Source organism: Mandrillus leucophaeus, unplaced genomic scaffold, assembly GCF_000951045.1.
Source record: "Mandrillus leucophaeus isolate KB7577 unplaced genomic scaffold, Mleu.le_1.0 Scaffold445, whole genome shotgun sequence".
Lineage (NCBI taxonomy): Eukaryota > Metazoa > Chordata > Mammalia > Primates > Cercopithecidae > Mandrillus > Mandrillus leucophaeus.
Genome location: NW_012104754.1, coordinates 2,465,400 through 2,478,191, shown reverse-complemented (window position 1 = coordinate 2,478,191; position 12,792 = coordinate 2,465,400). Strand labels below are relative to the sequence as shown.

Sequence of the window (12,792 nt, the reverse complement as noted above, 5' to 3'; positions counted from 1 at the left end):
ATACTTGGGGCACATACTTTTAACTAATTTTATATTAATTAAGATAGTATATATAGAAGCCCTTTGCACCTGAGTACATGCTCCAAATAATAATGATTGATACATATGCATATACTATATTGTATATATAATTAGATTTATTTATTTTCTTTTACTGCCATTATCCTTCCACCTCTATTTTATCCCCACATTGTCTTATAGATTGGCAGAAATTTCAGCCTTGTTAACAACTCCCCGGAAGTCTCTTTGCAGGTTTTCCGGATTGAAATACAATAATTATATTTATTATGGTTATGAAATACATGATATTAGTTACAATTTATTTCAATTCTCCTGGAGAGATTCTCTTGTCCCTATTTTATATGTGAGAAAATTGAAACTCAGATTGAGTGACTCGCACCCAAGAGAACAAAGTAATTGTCAACAGCAAGGGCCAGAATCAGAATTTCCGACTGAAAGTTCCATGTTCTTTTCATGACCACAAATCCCATACATAAAGCTATGAAGCAGAAGAGGCAGCGGCCAAGAGAGCGACCTCAGCCCCAGTCATGATGGGGGCATTTGGGCCTGAGTTTGCTGCCACTGGATTTTTAACTTAGCTACCTTCTGACATATGGCCCTAATGAAAGGCAGGCAGGCATCACCGTAACTCAGACTCTCCTCTTGGAAGAGACTACTGTACTACTTTAGGTATGGAGCACAGAGACCATAAATGACAAAATTGTTCATTTTTGATGTTAATTATGTCTAGCTGGAGAACAGCATGGGCTTAAATAGGGCAGTACTGGGAAAATAGGAAACTAGAAGGTAGGAATCATGAACTCTGATTCGTTAACACTGCCGGGGCATACTTACAAAAGAGGACCATCACCTCCCCATCAGGTTAAACAGCAGTACTATTTGCTATAACCGTATCCTAGTTAATCCTTTTATAATTTTTTTTAGGAAAACAATTTAAGTACAGAAAACTCCTATAGACTCATAAGTATTTCTGGACTCACCACCATATGTTCTTTTCAGTCCTGCCCGGAGGCCCTGTGGAGGATCGTTGGCAAATTTAATGGACATCTGAAGGAGTGTAATGGGAAACTGCTTATGAACCTCGGTGGTCATCCAGAGGCGGAATGCATCATGTACAAGCTCAGTTTCTATGATTATGTCCATCAGCTCATCCATGAAATCAAGTCCCAGATGGCAGTTCTGCAGAAGTGCCCATCCTCCCTAAGTCAACGGCAGTAAATGGAAGTTAGGTGATTTTGTGTTTCACCCAAATTCGAAATTACGACATTCTTTAGAAATTAAGTAATTACAATTTAAGCCGGGTGCAGTGGCTCACGCTTGTAATCCCAGCACTTTGGGAGGCCGAGTTGGGTGGATCACGAGGTCAGGAGATCGAGACCACGATGAAACCCCGTCTCTACTAAAAATATAAAAAATTAGCCGGGCGCAGTGGCAGGTGCCTGTAGTCCCAGCTACTCAGGAGGCTGAGGCAGGAGTATGGCGTGAACCCGGGAGGCGGAGCTTGCAGTGAGCCGAGGTCAAGATCGCGCCACTGCACTCCGGCTTGGGCTACAGAAACCACTTTAAATTAATCTAGGTCAAATCTCAGAAAACAAAAATGTTTAATTGAGACAAGCTATTTTTTTTAGTCCATGCATTTGTTCCAGTATACACTAGTATGCAATTGTACCAATACTATGTGGTTGCAGTCATGAATATAATCAAAGTTAAACATAAAAGGACTTCCAAGTAAAGATGGTTGATTGAAAACATCCATTTAACTCAGATCCCTCCCCAAATTCCATTAAAACTACAATGAAGAAAATTTTTAAAGGCATGAACTCTTAAGGACAGTGACAGAGAGAGTGAAGACATTATCACTAACATTTAAAAGAGGTTCAAGAAAGTTGAATCCTAAACTAGCATTTAGAGAAAGCTGAGCTGCAACCTGATATATACCACATAACTCCCCAAATTCTGCCTGCCTTAATGAAAAATGAGAAGTTGATTTTCTACAGAAGGCAAAACAGGGTCTAGATTGGAGGATACCAGTACACTGAAGGAATAGGTACTACACTGAAATCAGGTGGAAGAATGATTGCCTGCTGAATTTTGAGACCTGCAACTTCCTGCCTCCCACTAGTTCTCAGAATCCTGGCAACAGAGCATACACCCTTTAGAACGTGGAAGAACCTTCCCTGGGAATCTGACCACACTAAAAAGAGCAAGAACTTTCGAAAATAATAAGCCATATCTCTTGCCTGAATTATACCATAAGTATAGGAAGATCTTTGTGTAATGCAACTCAGGCAAAATTGGGGGTCATGTAACAATAATTTCCTCAATATCTAATCTATAAAATATTTTTGCTAAAATCATCTACAAGATCCAGATCATAATCTTGAGGTGTTTTTCCATAACCCATCTTAGATCACTGACTAGAGCAGCATGAGTTGTCTTTCAAAAAAAAAAAAAAAAGCATTAGATCTAAAGTCTTAGCAGTTACATGTAAAACTGATAATTTAGAGATTTCACGTTTTCCTTATATTTTCTTCAGAAATTTACAGTACTGATGAATAAATTATCCAACCTTTACCCTTTGAAAATTTCAATTGATACTGTTCACAATTCAAAACAAAAAGGAAATTCAATATAAAACACAGCAACTACAAAAAAACTTCAGCTTCTCTCTTTTATCCAGCATAGAAGTGAACCCTGCCCTGAGATTCCTTCTTTTGTATTTTGCTTTGTTTTGGTTTTTGAGAAAGGGTCTCATTCTGTCACCCAGGCTGGACTGCAGTGACTGCAGCCTCTACTTTCCCAGATCAAGTGATCCTCCCACCTCAGCCTCCAACGTAGATGGGACCACAGGCACATGCCACCACATCCAGTTAATTTTTTTTGTAAAGATGAGGTCTATATTACCCAGGGTGGTCTTGAACTCCTGGGCTCAAGCAATCCTTAGCCTCGGCCTCCCAAAGTGCTGAGATTAAGTTGTGAGGCATCACACCCAGGTGATCTAAACTTCTTAGGTGAGAACTCCGATGTTCCATCTTCACCCCCAGAATCCCATTTCTTTGGGATTGCCATTCTCTGCATTAAATGTTTTGTTTTCAACCTACTGAGTATACCATCCACTTTGCTATCCTTGGGTAGTTGATTTATTTGCCACATTGCCTCAAAAGTTTTAATGTTAGCTTAAATTTTTTTTAAAAAAATGCTGTTTAGTAAACAGCAGGCAGCATGTAAATTTAAACTCCTAATGATTTGTATTTTTCTTCTGCATTGCTATTCCATAATCTGTAATACGAACAGCACAAAAGTAGACACTCAGCCTTACGTTTGCCATGGTCTGCTGCAAGAGCTTCCGAGCATGGACCTCCTGGCCCTGGCCCATGGACACATAACGGGTTTCTATTTTTAATCTCTTCCCCAAGGCAATGATGGAATCTGTGGGGTCTGAGCCCATAGACAGGAGACAGATGAGTGGCGTCCGTGGATCAGATTCCTCCCACGTCTTCTCCAAGTCTAGAATAACACCTTCGGCATATTTTTCTCCCATGGAGTCCACGATGTACTTGCGGGCCTGCCAAAAACAGCACACAAGTCAGCAAAAGCCGTTCCAACTGTTTCATGTGGATAATGTAGTAGAGTTTCCAAAATTCAGTTTTGTAATGATCTCAATGATGTCCACAGTAACCCTGTCAGGGAAACAGGGTAGAGACTGTTTTGTCATATTTGTTTGTTTATATCTCCATTCTGTAGGTGGGAAGACTGTGTTGCTTAACCAGTACAAAATCAGACCAAAGTTACAGTACAAAAATCAGTACAAAAAAAAGAACCAAAGTTGTATGATCCCTGGTCTGAAACCCATTTCAATACACTGGTTGCTTCCTGCTACACCAGAAAACAAAAATACTGGGAAACTATTGTTTAGGATGCTCTAAGGCAAATATTTATGCATGTAAATAATAAAGTAAGCAATACAATACCTGCAATGTAATGGGTACTGATCAAATAGATAATTACTGAGTGACTACTTGCATGAAATGTATTGGATATTTGTTGAATGAATGAATGAATGAATGAATGAATGAATGAATGAGTTTTTAAAGATTTAATTCATATTCTCTCTCCTCATCATTGTCGTCGTTCCTTCCCATATTTGGCTCATCCCTTTACTATTAATTTTGTTTTGAACGAAATCCATACTCAAAATATCACAGATTTTGTCAACTTTATTACAACCATAGAAACACATTCTGGTAACAACAAATTCCTTTTTCAAATGAGGTGAAAGTGTTATAATTTATTTTTCAACAAATGGTATTGTGAATACGACCCTTAGTCTATATTCTCTGCCTTCTAAATAATTAAGTTCCCTCAAAAACATTTTTCCTCCTATTCGTGTGATCTTCTTCCACCTTAGATGGGTAAAACCCAAGTTTCTCTCCCCAGCAGCATTCCCCACAAAAATCATAACTTAGGCATGGGTGCAACATGACCTGTAACTCTCCCAAGGGCTAGGTAGGTGAGCCTCCCCACTCCAATTCCCATAGAAACACAAAACAACTTCAGATGGAGCTTCCCTTGAATCAGACAGGTTTCAGATAGACCTGGACCAAACGGGAGCCAGAGCTGGTTCAGTCATCATCCTTGACTTTAAAACATCAGAGTTTGATTTTCAGCCAGTAATGTGGGCTCATCCCTCATCTTCAATATCTTGCTATCCCCTATTCATCCTCAAAATGTACCCCAAGCATCTGAGCTTACAAATTGGTGTGATGTTTCCCACTCGTGTTTGCCTTCTTTGTGGGTTACAATGAAAGAGAAGTGGCCACCACAGAGGACTCTCCTGGCTTACTATGTCCTCTCGTAGCTTGGTAAGAGAGGTAAAATGGGTGCCACATGAGTCTAGACTGTTGAACGACTGGCTTGATCCTACTTTCTGATTCCACCTGGTGTGTGGAGACTTCTCACACAAGCTTCATCATTCGTATAGCCAGGGACAGGGTGTCTGAAACTTGGTCATCATGAAATGTCCATCTTCCTCGTGAGAGTGCAAAACACAAAAAGAGGAGCGTTCACATTCCCTAACTCAGACCAGCTAATGCAGAAACAGCTGGGCCATTTTACTGTGGATCTCTTCTCCTTCTTGTAAAGTCATAATCCTCCTCATAAAGTCCATTCCCCCATACCAATGGCAGATTAACAGGCATGCCAACTTTGTAGAATACACAGGATTTCCTGCCTTGGCAACTATTTCTAGATGGCTTTGGGGAAGGACCTCTACCTGGTTTCCCAAAGGAACAAGAAATGGTGGTCAGGCCTTCTTTGACAGGACTAGGCCACTGGCAATGAAATGACTAACAGCACCTCGGCTCCTCACCCACAAAGAGGCTCACACCTTCCAACCTTCCTCTTTATTAGTTCAGTGGCTGGGAGGTTTTGAGGAGGTGAATTTCAGTCCAGTTGAATTTGAGGCACAGGATGCTATTTATTTTCATGCCTCTCAATACTTTTTCTAGGTTGGGCAGATCCAATATCTAAATCTCTACCTTGCATATAAAAACTTACATATTTTTCTACAGCCTCTGGCAGGTGTTTGATAAGTTTGACTGCCATGTTCTTTGACTTCCCCAAATGTCTACTCCATGTGCACATTCAGTCACAGTCACCAAAGCAGGGAGTCCTGTGATCAGGAAGGACTTCAAAGGCTGGACACGGAGGCATTCCACAGTTGCAGTGGTTTCTCAGCCACATGTACCGCCATCACTGCAGCATCTCTACAATGCAACTCATCAAGATTCAAGCACTTTCTACCCCAGGGTAGCAAAGGTCTCAACATGGCCAATTCTGCCATATAACTCAGCATTGACCCAGTTCAGGTATTATCATCCAAGCCATGAGTTAACATGCTAGAATACTGAGGGGCCAGATGGTAAATATTTTAGACTTTCGTGGCCAAATCATCTCTATTGCAACTCAACTCTGCCATTGTTCACAAAAGCAGTCATAGGCACACAAATAAAAAGCATGGTTATGTTCCAATAAAATGTTAGGGACACTGAAGTGTGAATGTTATACAGTCTTCACTTATCACAAAATATCAGTCTTCTGGTGATTTTTTTCAGGTATTTAAAAATATAATTCTTAAGTAGCCAGCTGAACATAAACAGACAGTGGGCCAAATGTTGTTGGCAGGCCCTACTTTGCCAACCTCTGGAACAGATAACAACAGGGAAGGCTGCCTCACTTATATCTGGAGAAAGGACCTTTGGTCATAATTCCAGTTCCTGGGAAGGGATATTCTTAAATAGGGTCACCGTCATGGTTCAAATTGGCTGTAAGCCTAAGGGATGTAATGAGTCTATGGGGCAAATACGTAATATGCAAGGATGCTCAGCAACCCCAGGTAAGGCCCCACTGCAGTAGGCATGGATCTGAAATCACACATGCGTGCATTAGAAAGAGCACATTTCTTCATCTTCTTTACCTCAACTTCAACCCAACACTCTGCATTATCTCACCGGGCCAGTAGGACAATAATTCCAGGCATCACTCAGTCTCCCCATCTTCCCAAAGTCTTGGGAGCCCATCCCTTGCACCAGTGTGCCCTGGATGCAGGACATGGAGTCAAAGGAAATTATTTTGGAGATTCAAGATTTAAGGACTGCCCTGCTGTGCTTCAGACTTGCATAGGGCCTACTAGTCATTTCTTTTGGCCAATTTCTCCCTCCTGGAATGATAATATGCCTTACTACCATTATATCTTGGGAGGAAATAATTTGTTTTGATTTTACAGGCTCATAGGTGGGAGAAGATGAGTCTCAGAGAGACTTAGGACTTTGGACTTGATGCTGTGACAAGACTTTGGGGGATGATTAGGAAGAGATGATTGAATTTTGCAGTGTGAGAAGGACATGAGATTTGAGGGGCCATGGGAGGAATAATATAGTTTGAATGTTTGCCCCCTTCAAATCTCATGTTGAACTGTAATCCCCAGGGATGGAGGTGGGGCCTGGTGGGGGGTGTTTGGCTCATAGAGATGAGTCCCACAGAATGGCTTGGTGCTGTACTCATGATAGTGAGTGAGTTCCTCCCAGATCTGCTTGTTTGAAAGTATGCAGCATCTCCCCACGCTCTCTTGCTCTGGCTCTCGCCATGTGACATGCCAGCTCCTCCTGCACCTTCTGCCATGATTGAAAGTTTCCTGAAGCCTCACCAGAAGCTGAGCAGATGCCAGCCCCATGCTTCCTGTACAACCTGCAGAACCATGAGCCAATGAAACCTCTTTTCTTTATAAATGACCCAGTGCCAGGTATTTATTTACAGCAGTGCAAAAACTAACAAACCATGTTAGATGATTCACCTCATGCAACAGGTATAAACCTTGGCCCATGACCCTCTCCTCTGTCCCAGGCAGTGCAACAGGTTTTAAGACTAGAGAAGTGAACAAATGGTCCAGCCCTTATGAAGCTTGACCCCCACCTGCATGCCAGGATGAGACATACATTGAGCAAGTAATAGCAAAATAACTAGTTTGAAGGATTTATGACTTGCAGGGAGACATGAAAGTATGAAACCGATTAATCTTGCAGAAATATATCAGAGAAGGCTCCCTTGTGAAAGAAGCATTTAAGCTGTTGCTTGGATAATGAATGGGATTTATTGAGGCAAAGAGGACAGCTAAGTGGGTCAGAGCCTGTGCATTCTATGCAGAAGAAACATATGCAGAGACCATGAAGCAGAAAAGAGCAAGTCACTGGCTAGGGACAGGAGGACACCCATAATAAGTGATGTAAGAGTTAATTCAGGTGTGGCAAGCCAGACTTCTGCACAGCCTGCCAGCCTTTAAAGACAGCCAACACCCCACAGAGGAGTGCTGCATTTTCATACATTGCCCTTCACACAACTCTGCAGAACTTGTTCATCCCCGTATGTGGTCCCAACGCAACAGATTCAGCCTATGAATGGGGGAGAAAATGAACAAACAACCTGCACACCTGTGCCAATCTCCTTTTGTTGAGTATTTGTTTTTTGAGATGGAGTCTCACCCTGACACCTAGGCTGGGTGCAGTGGCACGACCTCGGCTCACTGCAGCCTCCACTTTCCGAGTCCAAGCGATTCTTCTGCCTCAGCCTCCCAAGTAGCTGGAATTACACGTGCTGCCACCATGCCTGGCTAATTTCTGCATTTTTAGTAGAAACAGGTTTTACCATGTTGGCCAGGCTGGTCTTGAACTCCTGACCTCATGATCCACCTGCCTCACCCTCCCAAAGTGCTGGGATTACAGGTGTGAGCCACCGTGCCCAGCCTGTTGAGGATTTTTAAGACACAAATGTGTACCTCTCAGGAGACACACTGTGAGAGTGCAGCATTTTTGCGATCAGGCATGCCCAGATGTGGACAGTTACACTCAGCCAAAATGCAGAGAATAAGAAATGCATATAGCCTATGGGGAATGAGATTGAATGTATCTACATTGTAGACCTTCTAATAAACTTCCCAGAAAGTTGTTTTCAACCTTCCCAGAAAGGTTGAAAATCACAAAAGGATTCTAAAAGGAGAAAAAGAACTTGAGAGGAGAGAACATTTATCCAATGGACGTTCTAAACCTTGTTTAGCACTTGGGTGTCACAAGGGCCATGGGAAGATACCACAGGACTTGAAAAGTCAATGAATGGCGCCATCTTTGCATTTCTTCTAGCATGTGCTGGGTGGACTAGGGTACAGAAGAAGAAATGTAAGGAGAACAGGTACGAGGCCATGGCTGTGGTAAGTCCAGGGATCAGAGAAGCTGGAATGAAGATAAAGTTACAAAAAAAAGAGTTACTTAAATCTCAGCATTGAACCAAATAGAGTTTCTGGAAAAAGATAAGAAAGAGACTACTCAAACATTTCTTTCCACACTGTCCTTAAGTAAGGCAACCATTTGACAATTCAGTTGGGCAGGATAAAAGTAATGAAACTGAGAAGAAAAACTGAAAGGAAAGGTGATCTCAGTGCCCCGAATTGTGAAACTCATTTTTCTTTTCTCAATAAATCATTGAATCTGGTTGTTTTCATGATTCCACAGTACCTAAGTGCACTTGGAGGTAGTTACTCCATAAGTTTTTAACACTCCCTCTGGAGAATGAAGGAGAATATATCTTACATTCTATTATAAACCCAAGGCTATTGCTACTCCACAGCTTATTTGGAAAGGCCCTTAAGTAGTCAACCTGGGCTGAGTATCAGAGTTAAACTTTTCATCATAAAGGCAAGACACAAGTCCTTATAGTGGGTAGAGTCCCATGATACTAAGCCAGTAAATTAAAGGTCTTTAAACAGATGAATCGTCTGGAGGCAGGATTCACATTTAAACCATATGTGAAATTCAGTTGTAAGACAACCTACTGACATCTAGAGCTGTGACATTCTTCTGGAGAAATGACTACAGTTTGGGCACACTGTCCTTCCCCCAGTCTCTTCACCCTAACACCTTTATATTCTTCCTGCTTTCAGAAACACTGTTTTACTACCAGCAAAATGGAGCAGCCATATAATTTTTGATTGAATATAAAATGATATAAAAGAATAATGCATTACCCTTATGTTATACCTATATGCCAACCTTAGAATCACGGTTTTCTCATTTACTCCTATTGTAGCAGTCAGGTCAGAAAAAGTTACTAAATCACTTAGCCCAAACGTATGTCTCAATACATTCATTTGTGGTTTACTTTTCCATTTTTCACACATATTGCTAGAAAATCACAGAAGCCTACAAGAAAATTCTCACTGGAATTCACATTTTAAATACTTTTTTAATTTAAAAGAAAATTACCTTTAAAAATATTATCTCATTTTTCTCTTTAATATGGACTTTTTACCTGGGCAATGGTTCTGTCCGGACACCAGGATCTAATAAGGAGAAGACGTCTGAAGCAGTCGAGAGATTTACCATAGGCGTTTGGAAGAGGTTCCTCCTCTGGGTTTTCCTTATCAAACCAAATTTTCCACATTTTCTCATTTCTCGATATCTGAAAATACCATGGGATAAAAAATGTGTCATGCCACCCAACAGTCTTTCAGTAACAGGTCATAGACATGTTTCATCAAACCTCTGACCTCTCCAGATATGTGTAAATTATATTCCTTGGTTATTTTTTTATTTTATATTATAGTGTCAAAAAGTTTGATTGTCTAAAATCTAATATCATTTGCTCCAAAGTCAGTCTATATTAACATCAGCCTACAACTACATTTCAAAGTAGGGAGAGTCCTGGGATGTTTAATTTCTTCTTTGCCTTTGTGGTAACAAATTTGTAAAGAATACAACAAAATCAATGGAAACTCATTTTCATTATTTCAACAAAGTCTGATTTGCTCCACAAAATCTTCTCATGTCAGGAACTAAATCTCATTCACTAATGTTTCCTCATTTCCCAGGACCACTCCTGACACAAAAGAAGACATTTAATACATGTTTATTATTGAATGAACAGCTTTCTGATCAATATTCCATTAATCTAGAGTAATTGGAAATATGCCAGTTAATATCATCAAATGAATGATCAGACACCTGCTACCCTTAGGCAACTGGGAAAGAGTAAAAGGACATAGTACATTATCCTCTGCAGCTTAAAACACCAGAGAGAGGTAGGAATTACATAGTAAGCAGATCAGAAACACCGAACAAACAAATAATGTCTACAGATAAATATCATCTTATGTTCTCTGATATATTCCCTTTCATTAAGAGTTCAAATGTCTTTCTTGGGATATAGTCAAGGGCAAATCATTCCAGGTTCATATTTAGAAAGTATCATGTAAGAATAAAAATAGTAACTTCTTTCAATCATGAAAGACTACTTAATATTGAGGGGTTTCATGCATAAGATATCATCTCCAGAAGGTAGCAACTTCAATATCAATTATCTGGGCAAGGTTGCTGGGGGTAACTCTATAGGGGAATAACTCAAAAGAATGGTTTGTACCCCCAAGTACACAGTAGTAATAAAAAACATCACCAGTGATAAGCCAAAACATAAAAGTATAGCAGAACATAAGCAACTGGCCAACTTAAACTGGGGAAGTCAAGAACCAACTTTAAGATATTTCCTGGCCAAAAAAAAGGCTTCAACTTATAGCTGAATAAAGCCACCCTGCTGCCAATCCCATTTCTCTATGGTCACTTGATTTTCAAGAACCTGCTTCTTGGCTCGTCCCAAATTTAATTCTCTATACCCAGCTTCCATGATTCCAGCACATGCAGAGTTCATCAGGAGTTGGCTGATTCTAGAAGGATGATAACTTCTAAAGACAAGAGGCCAAGTGCTTGCATGAGATTCATACCCAGGTGCCTAACTAAGTCAAATAATGGGAAGCGCAGGAGGGGAAGAAGACGAAGAGAGAGAGAAACAAGAGGCAAGAAAGGAAATTTAGCATTTAGAGGCAATCTGTTCTTATGTCTTTTCATTTAACCTCTAGAAAGAAGGAAACGCCTTTTTGAGTCTAATTATTTAATCAAATTGGATCTATCAGTTTTTCTACTTCTGGACCTCCGATTGGTGATACTAACATATGGCCCAGGATGATACTAGTTAAAGTTCCTGGGCACATTTCTTCCTGCAAGACCAGTTAATGATGAGCGGAGTATGCTTTATCAGAGTGTAGCTGAGCTTCAAGGAAGGTCAAGTACATGTAACACCATATTAAGAGTGCAATATTAAGAACTATCTCTCTTCCACAAATATTATATCTAGTGATAAATCAGAAAGCTGCTCAACTTGACATTAGCTTAAGTTAATTCAAAGCACTGTTACCTGGTCAAGGACATCTGAAAACTGTCTAAGTTTGCTAAGTTCCACCAAATTCAGCCACGTCAAGTCCAGGATCCATTTTGATGGTTTTGGAGGACAAGCTTTAAGGTCTAATGAGGCACCTCCTTTAAAAGTAAACATTAAATTATCAGATTTTCCTTCCTTCACTGTAAAACAACCTATTTAGTAAAATTTGTATTAAACTATTTTAATTTCAATTATTTTACTACTTTTACTTTTTTAAGCAGGGAAATATAAATCATAGTGAAAAACATGCAACATTTAATGAATCAATAGATACTTTTAGAAAAACCCATTTAATCACCAGTAATATAACTTTGGAATCAGGCAGATGCGGGATTCTGTCCTAGTCTTCCCTGGACAATGTCTGAGACAAACCATTTCATTTGTCTGGGTCTCTAATTCCAAATAAGTAAAATAAGAATAATTAAACCTGTGTCACGAGCGTCTGTGTAAAGTACACAAAACAGGATAGACGACATGGCAGAGGGTCACTAAATGAGCAACAATTGCCAATATTAAGAATTGCCCAATGTTAGCACAAGCTAATATTCAACAGATAATTAATCTAGAAAAGTTAGTAGTACTAGATGTGTTTGAAGGATTCTCTTCTATAAATCAGTATATTACTTACATCTACCTTGAACACACCCCAAGGGTTCCATGCTATATCACTTATGTCTGTGGTTATACCCTAAGTTAATCACAACAAACATTTCCATTTGGTTCTGACCCTTATCTTTTCGCTGATGATTTACCAAAGCTCATGTAACCCACATAACTCTGACAGTAATGTAAGAAAAATGACACCTTAAAAATGTTTTTGTTGCCCACTTCAGAACAATTGAATGTGTGAGCAATTGTATTTTAAGAAAGAGTTAGGAAGTCTTCTCTAGGATAAAATACACTGTTTAATAAATACCATCTATTGAAGAATATCGAGGAAAATATGCTCTATGCATT

At 40.0% G+C, this 12,792-nt stretch overlaps 1 protein-coding gene across 1 annotated transcript in view; it reads right to left on the bottom strand.

Annotated features, from left to right (window-relative positions):
* DNAH5 (dynein, axonemal, heavy chain 5) overlaps nucleotides 1-12,792 on the bottom strand; it is a 274,359-nt gene that overhangs the window by 26,126 nt on the left and 235,441 nt on the right. Inside the window, 4 exon segments of the mRNA XM_011994188.1 lie at nucleotides 1,002-1,221; nucleotides 3,341-3,586; nucleotides 9,877-10,026; nucleotides 11,812-11,933. Coding sequence (XP_011849578.1) covers nucleotides 1,002-1,221; nucleotides 3,341-3,586; nucleotides 9,877-10,026; nucleotides 11,812-11,933 — 738 coding nt within the window.